General features: G+C 49.8%; 1 protein-coding gene across 1 annotated transcript; it reads right to left on the reverse strand.

The window, feature by feature from the left end:
- Positions 1-7,006: 7,006 nt before the first annotated feature.
- LOC127343054 (uncharacterized) lies at positions 7,007-8,071 on the reverse strand. The gene has a single exon (XM_051369130.2). The coding sequence runs from the start codon at positions 7,870-7,872 to the stop codon at positions 7,132-7,134; it is 741 nt and encodes a 246-aa protein (XP_051225090.1). The 5' UTR covers positions 7,873-8,071; the 3' UTR covers positions 7,007-7,131.
- Between the last annotated feature and the right edge of the window lie 531 nt (positions 8,072-8,602).

An 8,602-nucleotide genomic window follows, 5' to 3' on the forward strand; every position in this document is an offset into this window, starting at 1 on the left:
GGAGAGCATGCAAGATCATAAACAACACATAGACATAACTTTGATAATCAACATAACAAGTATTCTCTATTCATCGGATCCCAACAAACGCAACATATAGAATTACAGATAGATGATCTTGATCATGTTAAGCAGCTCACAAGATCCGACAATGATAGCACAATGGGGAGAAGACAACCATCTAGCTACTGCTATGGACCCATAGTCCAGGGGTAGACTACTCACACATCACTCCAGAGGCGACCATGGCGGCGTAGAGTCCTCCGGTAGATGATTTCCCTCTCCGGCAGGGTGCCGAAGGCGATCTCCTGGATCCCCCGAGATGGGATCGGCGGCGGCGGCGTCTCAGTAAGGTTTTCCGTATCGTGGCTCTCGGTACTGGGGGTTTCGCGATGGAGGCTTTAAGTAGGCGGAAGGGCAAGTCAGGAGGGGGCACGAGGGCCCCACACCCTAGGTCGGCGCGGCCAGGGCCTGGGCCGCGCCGCCCTATGGTGTGGCCCCCTCGTGGCCCCACTTCGTCTCCTCTTCGGTCTTCTGGAAGCTTCGTGGCAAAATAGGACCCTGGGCGTTGATTTCGTCCAATTCCGAGAATATTTCGTTACTAGGATTTCTGAAACCAAAAACAGCAAAAACTTGACAAGCGGCACTTCGGCATCTTGTTAATAGGTTAGTTCCAGAAAATGCACGAATATGACATAAAGTGTGCATAAAACATGTAGATAACATCAATAATGTGGCATGGAACATAAGAAATTATCGATACGTCGGAGACGTATCAGGTAACGTTGTTTTACCATCGGCGGTTAACCAACAAAAGTTGGGCACGTTATTCGTTATCCCTTGCATAAAGAAAATATATCGGATGGCCTACAAAGACTTGCAGGAAAAACTTCGGCAGAAGAAGATGTTCGAGTGGTACAACTTGATTCTACGCACGGATTGCAAGCATCCGTACCTAGACTCGGGGGCTACTCCCATCGGGAGCGCTGACGCGCACCCGATAGAAGATAGAAGGAAAGCAAGAATGATCGAGGAAAAGAACTTCGGAAGAAGACATGCTTCAGTCTCTACCCGAACTATGTTCGGCTAGACACTCGGGGACTACTGACGTGGGCATTACCCTTCGGGTAACCAATGTTGCTCTACCCTATACGGTCCAACTGGAGGCCCATGAAGGTACCCGATGGCAAGATGGGCCACTAGGACGGTGCGGCGGAAGATTACTTGAAGTACAAGACACGGAAGAAGCCGAACAAGGAAAGATTAGAGATAGATCTACTGTAAACCTACTCGTACTCGATTAGACCTCTCGAGACCTGGCCACCTATATAAAGGCCAGGAGAGGGGCTATCGAGGGGGACAATCAATCTTAGCAATATTAGCCAGCAGAAGCTTAGAACTAGGTTACCCTAGCAGCTAGCATCTCGACGAGATCACGGCCGAACTATTCGGCACCCCATTGTAACCTGTTTTCATCATAATCAAAGAACAGACAGGCAGGACGTAAGGGTTTTACCTCATCGAGGGCCCCGAACCTGGGTAAATCGCTCTCCCCGCTTGTCTGTGTACCGATGTCTCGTGTCAGCTTGCAGGATTCCATCAACCCTAAGCCCCTATCGGAGGGCATTGCCGAGGAGCACCCTCGACACACTGATTGTCATATTTTCTCTGTTTTAGTGTACCTTATCATCTGCTCCTTCTATCCCTTGCTTTCTCAGGTGCAGGTGGTCCTCATCGATCAAGCTCGGGCAAACGGGCTGTCCCTACTGACTTTGAAGTTGAGATCTTACCGGTCAAGAAAGCATCTCGTCGGGAGAAGGGCATGGCTGCAACTGAACCTCAAGGTAACATCATCCGCAGGCTGCGAGGCATGCCTATTGGGAAATGGCCTGATCATGAGTATGCTCGGCTGCGTCAGACTAACATCTACACCACACCCATGGCCGACAATTGCTCTGCGCTGTTCTGGACTAAGTATCAAGAGAAGACTTATGATGATCTCTATGCTAATGCCACCTATCGAGTTGCTCCTATGCATCATATCAACTTTGCTCACATGGATAAATACGCCCAATACTTTGCAGAAACTCGAGAGGTTTGTGAGAAATTTGGTCTTATTCCGCTGATGAAGTTTCAACATCCTTACTGTGTTGATGTGATTGGGAAATTCTTTGCCACGGTCTATGTTGATAATGATGATGCCAAGACTATGACTTGGATGACAGAGGGTCGCATGTTACATGGAACTTGGGACCAATTTGCAGAATGTCTTGGTTATCCAGTGCTCCCTGTCAATGAGGAAGGATATTTTAGGGCTCACAACACTCCCAAGCCCATTGAGAAGGCTCTCCTTGCTGATCTTTACCTTGAAGGAGAAGTGGTGTATGGATCGCAGAAATTTCTTCGCCCGGTGTATGACATCCTTCTCCGCATTTACCAAGAGGTCCTAAATCCCAAGGTTGGCTGCATTGATCAGATCTATGGGTACCTTGGAAATCTGTTGTATCTCTCTCACTTGCACCGTGACTCCGGAATTCAGCTTGATGTGATGGATTTTCTGTGGAATGAGTTTTGGGCATGCATCATGTCTCGCAAGTCTCCTGTGTTTGCTCCATATTTCATATGCTTTATTTGCTCTCGCTGGGACAATGCTGGTTATGGCAAACTCACTGATGATGTTATCCTTCTACCTCACAAATCAAAGGATCTCAAGGTCAAGACTCATCCCGATCCTCCTCGTCTTCCCAGTGCTGAGGATTCTGCTGAAGAAGACTCTGATATGGAGTATGCTCCTCTTGCTGACAGTGGCTGGGTTGCTCGCATAGAGGCCAAGTTGGCCAAGATGTTTTGTCTTAAGTCTGACATCAACATGCGTCAGTATCAAGCTCATAGGGAAAGGAAAATGGAGAGGAGGAACACAAAGCTCATTATGCGCAAGTTGGATATTCCTGTTGAGAGTGGATCTGAGGAGATTATTACTCCTGAAGAAGAATGGCTCTCTAAGCATGGCAATGTGACTGAGTTTGAACAGCTTGGGCTACCCGGTCCTTCTCGCCGTCAGCGCCCCACTAGTGATGAAGTTGAGCCTGCCGAGTCTGAAGATGATGAAGAGACGGAGGAATCCTCCGAGGATGTGTGAGCTTCCATGGGACGATGTAGCATCGCTTCTTTTCTCCTTTTTTGGTGTCTTGATGCCAAAGGGGGAGAAGAAGGTCTAGTAGGACTTGCGCGGGATTTGCTAGGGTTGAGGGCACAAGAATTTGCTTTTTATCATTCCGTTAAAGCTTGTGTCCTCCGTTTATCTTTTATGCTTATGTTGAACATTATCATGTGTTTTATGTTGTTTAAAACTCTGTTCTATGTGTGGTGTAAAGACCATTTAGTGAGTGACTTATTGCAATGGTTTTCCGTATTCAATATGGTTGAGATTATTGTCATGAAATGGTATGATCATCTTATATATCTCAACTTTTCTATGGATTTATCTCAATTGATACATGATATGATTATCGGACTCTTGTTCATGAAATTGAGATTATTGTCATGAAATGTTGAGGATTTCATTATGGAAGGGTATGATCTTCACATCTCAACTTTTATTATCTTCCATCCATTATCTGTCATATTTGTCTTATAAGCATTGTGTTCTCTACCTTGAAAGTTTCAGTTGCTCTATACCTAATGTGTGCATATATATTCAAGCACTAAATTCTTGTATGCACACATCTAGGGGGAGTTTCTTTCTTATGTCAAACACAATGCTATTCTTGCTCTATACTTTGCAAAATCCCGGTATTGTCATCAAACACCAAAAAGGGGGAGATTGAAAGAACATTTCATGATATCTGAGGTTTTGTGTGTTTGTTAACAACACCGGTGACAATTTAACTGTGTGCTAAGTGAGTTACAGATATAGAAAAGATATCATCGGGCAAATCTCGACCCACTCAAAAAGGAAGAAAAAAAGAAGCTGAAGATTTTCCTTGGCCGGCACTGCCGGTAGTGCTGGGCCGGCACTGCCGGTGGATGCACCCCGGCACTGCCGGCGATTCAAGCCCGGCACTGCCGGCCTGCCTGTCGACCAGCTGAACCAGAATGTTGGCCGGCACTGCCGGCGATACCTCTCCAACGGGCAGAAAAGTGGGTGGGGTATAAATAGGACCCTTCCCCTACCTTGAAAGTGTGCTCAAACCCTAAAATCTTCCTCCACCATTGTTGAGCCACCAAGAACACCAAAATCGCCAGATCTCCTCCCTCAACCACCCAAATCCCTTATGCTTTGGAGAATCGAAGGAGAAGACCCCGATCTACATCTTCACCGAAGCGATTTGCCTTTCCCCCTCATTTTGTTGAGGGCCCTCTTGCTAGTGTTCCTCTTTGGATCCCTAGTTGTTTGTTGTTGATGTATACTTGTTGATTGTTGTGTTGTTACAGATTTGGGAGCCTCCAATTTGGTTGTAGATGTGTGCCCCAAGAACCTTGTAAAGGCCCGGTTTCCGCCTCGAGGAAATCCCTTAGTGGAAGTGGGCTAGGCCTTCGTGGCGTTGCTCACAGGAGACCTGAGTGAAGCCTTCGTGGCTGTTGGTCTGCTTTCGTAGCGACCACACTCCTCCGAACGTAGACGTACCTTCTTGCAAAGGAAGGGAACTACGGGAATCAACTCCGTGTCTCTATGTGCTCCACTCTCGGTTACCTCTATCATTTATCTCCTCTATATATTGCGTAGCCATATCTTGGTTAGTCGTTGACCTTGTCATATAGGTAAATTCACATAGTTGCATATCTAGAGAATTTACCTTTGTGTCAAGCCTAAATTGAAAAAGAACTAAAAATTGGTTAGCACCTATTCACCCCCTATAGGTGCAGCATACGATCCTTTCAGCGGCGCGGCCTCTTCCTCTTCTCCGCCTCGGCGTCAACCATGTCCTGGAGGGACGCGATGATCAACAAATGCTCCCGGAGGTCGTCATCGAAGGCTTGCTCGCCCTCCAGCAGCAGGGCAACCATCTCATCGTCGCTATCCATGTCTAAAAGCAAAATCAATGGTTAAAATTGCGCCGAGGCAGACGACGCAGCGAACATCGGCCAATCGCGCCTACCCGACAAGTCGTCGAGCACCTTGTGTGCGCGGAGGTGGGGCGGATTTGACGCCGCGTTCTGGGACGTGATGGCGAAGCGGCGGCGGCAGGACGACCGGCGGGAGCGCCAGCCGCGACAACAGTGCCGACTCTCAGAAGAGATCAGACACCCAAACGGCCGGCAAATCCAGCGATGCCGGAGGGGTGGGAGGTGCGGGAAGAATGGAGCGATGAGGAAAAAGGCGTGAATCAACGGTTTATGCAAATACTCGCTGACATGTGGGAGCCCGCTTCGCTTCGTCTTACTTTTCGTTGTGTCCGGCGTGCCCGGTGCGTCCCCTGTGGGACGGGGACGGCCTCGGGGCGCCGGACACCGTATCGGGGCGCGCCGGACAAAAAAACGGGTTTGGGGGACGCGGCTGGAAGCGTTTTTGTCCGACGCGCCCCAAATAGCTTTGGGGGACGCTGCTGGAGATGCTCTAAGTTGCATCTTTGTTGCTGCTACGTTTTTTAAAGGGATATGCTAGACTGGGAACTAGCTTCGTGCTCAGTCAAGTTTTACATCATTTGATTTTTATCGTGATTCGGGTTAGTCATCAGTTGCAACATTACTTACAACTGAGATTTAATGATATTATTTAACTGAGAATGAAGTTATAGTTCTCCACTAAGAAATAGTCAAAACTAGAAATAGAATTTGGTTGTCGAAGTAGAGTTTGTTCTAGTAGACAAACAAGAAGTCTTTGTGTTAAGGACGCAAAGGACAAATGCAAGAGAGCATCAACCATCGCCGATGAAGAGATGCGAAGATCAGGAAAAAAACATGGACCAAATCCAGTGAAATTAGCCGGAGAGTAACCTCCACACCCACCTTCGACGACGCTAGCTGACTTGGTTGATTTCCTAGCTTTGCAACATAAGATGTGTGACAAGGCAACTCACAACTGGCTCCAAAAAAATTTGATTCAACATATGTGGACTCATCTTGGTAATACTAGTCCTCTAGTATTTATGTGATTTTTATTGCGGTTGTTGTCATTTGTGGAAAACCATGTTCTATGATAGTACTTTGTTGTAAAACTATGTTTAATTCTTGTAATAAACTTTGTACTTTTAGTTTCATGTTTTACAGTTTATCAGCAATCAATATGTGAGAATAGAAAAAAAACATTAAAATATATGAGACCGTGGATAGTTGGGGGGCCGCTGCAACCCGAATCCAGACCGCGGTCTTTTTTCTGTCCACGGGTCTACGCATCTTACATCTGGGCATGGGCAGCCTGGCCCGGCCCAGCCCGAAAATCTCGGGCCGGGCTGGGTCGGGCTTGCACATCGGTCCAGGTTCGGGCCTGATTTTCGAGCCCGAACGTCGGGTCGGGCCGGGCTCGGGCTTGCATAAAACATAGTTTAAGCCTAGTTCGGGGCGGGCTTGTCGGGCCGGGCCAGGCTTTTGGTAGTTCGGGCCGGATTCGGGCCTAATTTGTAAGCCCGAAGGTCGGGCCGGGCTCAGGCCTGGGAATTTCAGTTCGGGCTTTTTCGGGCCCGGCTGGAAACCCGGCCCGGCCCGAGAAATGCCCAGGTGTAACGCATCTGGACTCAGGGGACCGAAAAAGAGATGGCACGAGGCCAGAAAAGACATGGAAGCCTAGTTGCCTCTCACTCTCTCATGAGCCTTAAAATTTGAGCTGTTTATAACACTTCAGGGAAAATAGTTGGGCTCCATAGACATTCAAAGATCGAAGGGTGATATAGCCATCAAAATCATCATAAATTAAGGCACGGCGACGCACGAGAGTTGAGCCGACACCGTGCAGTGCGAGGGATGTCTGAACTCTACCACTGCTGCTACCAATAATCTAGTCCATCCATCGGCAGCAGTCAATCACAGACGCGCGAAAAAGCAAAAGTGGGGAAAAGAAACACCCATATTCAGATGGTAGAAAGACAAGAAGCAAAAAGGCAAAACTTGTACACTAAACAAGGCACCAAGAAAATTCTTTACACACACCGATCCGTCGTTTCACACTCGAATATGTTACTACCAACTCGCTCATCACTTCACTGGCGACACGGCAGCAGCTACGGTGATGGCCTGAGCATCGTCTCCGGCGACGAGCAGCCCGAAGGACTCCTCGCGGTGGAACCGCGTCTGCTGCTTGGCGATGAACGCCTCGACGGCCCTCCGGAACTCCTCCCCCTCCTTGTCGTCGTCGTCCTCCGCGCCGCCCCATTCCTCCGGCACCGCCGAAGACGTCGACCGCCGCCGCCGCCGCCCGTTGTCCGACTCCGACCGGCGCATATCCGGCGAGCCCGCCCTCCGCGTCCCGCCAGAGATTTTCTCCGACCGGCTCCGGCGCGGGGCGGCGGCGGCGCGCACCGTGGTCACGTGCACCGCCTGCTTGTCCTCGAACACGGCGTCCGCCCCGGCCGCCGCGGCCGGCGAGTCGGCGGCCGACGGCAGCAGCAGCGGCTGGCCCGCGAAGGAGAGGAAGTGGTCGTGGGCGTCCTGGCCGGAGGAAGAGGACGAGGAGGACGGGTCGCGGCGGGAGAAGAGGAAGAGGAGGAGCACGATGGCGTTGGCGATGAGGAAGACGGAGCGCGGGTGGAGGAGGAGCGAGGCGGCGACGCGGAGCGCGGAGGAGGCCGCGGCGGCGGCGTAGGGGAGGCGCGGGAAGGAGCGGGAGACGAGGAAGGCCAGCGCCAGGAGCTCCGCCGCGCGCACGACGCGCCAGGCGAGGCGGAGGCGGGCCGCGGCCGAAGACCGCTCTCCGGCGTCGGCGGCGGAGGCTGCCATTACGGCGGGGCTGGCGCGTGGGCGGCAGCGGTTCTTTGAGTGCCGATTTTGATTCGGGTTGGAGGGAGAGGTGCAGGCAGGGGTTTGGAGTTTGGACAGAGCAGAGTGTGGGGGAAGTGTGTAGTGCGCGTGTGGCAGTGGGTTTAGGGAAGCGTGAAGAGAGAGCCTGTGCGCGGGTGTACTTGTACCAAAAACTACACTGGCTCTGCGCTCCACGGGCTAGGTGATTATATAGGGAACCTTCCTGAAGTTTTAGATTGTTTTACTGAGCACTAAAAGTGCTACTCCTGTTCCTCAAAAAAAAGTGCTACTCCCTATTCTGAGAAAGCTGCATTTTGGACAATGGCCAGATTTTTTTCTCCCTTCCAATTCGGGCGGAAGAGAATACCATAGAATATGTTAAAAACACTTTTGATTGCCTTGTTGCATGATGGCGGCGAATCATATTTTTGTTCAGTTGCTCGAAATAACACCTGATAGATGCAACACTTGATTGTTTGGTTACCTGCACCAAGATGGTCGTGCTCACATCTTATTGATGTGTGTAGGTCGCCGTCGGCACTCATAACAAAAGAAAAGTATAACACAAAAATTATGTGGAACTGGGCAATGAAGGCACTGATTAAATAGATTTGGAAAATCCACGATGTTTTCTATGAGACCGGTGTGAATTTAATCTAGACAAAAAACATGAAATGGAAAGCTAAATTGATAAAACGAGCAATCAGTT

This window comes from Lolium perenne, chromosome 3, assembly GCF_019359855.2.
Source record: "Lolium perenne isolate Kyuss_39 chromosome 3, Kyuss_2.0, whole genome shotgun sequence".
NCBI classification, from domain to species: domain Eukaryota; kingdom Viridiplantae; phylum Streptophyta; class Magnoliopsida; order Poales; family Poaceae; genus Lolium; species Lolium perenne.

Coding starts and splice junctions, on each gene's coding strand:
- LOC127343054 (XM_051369130.2), bottom strand. CDS start 7,872: ATGGCAGCCTCCGCCGCCGACGCCGGAGAGCGGTCTTCGGCCGCGGCC.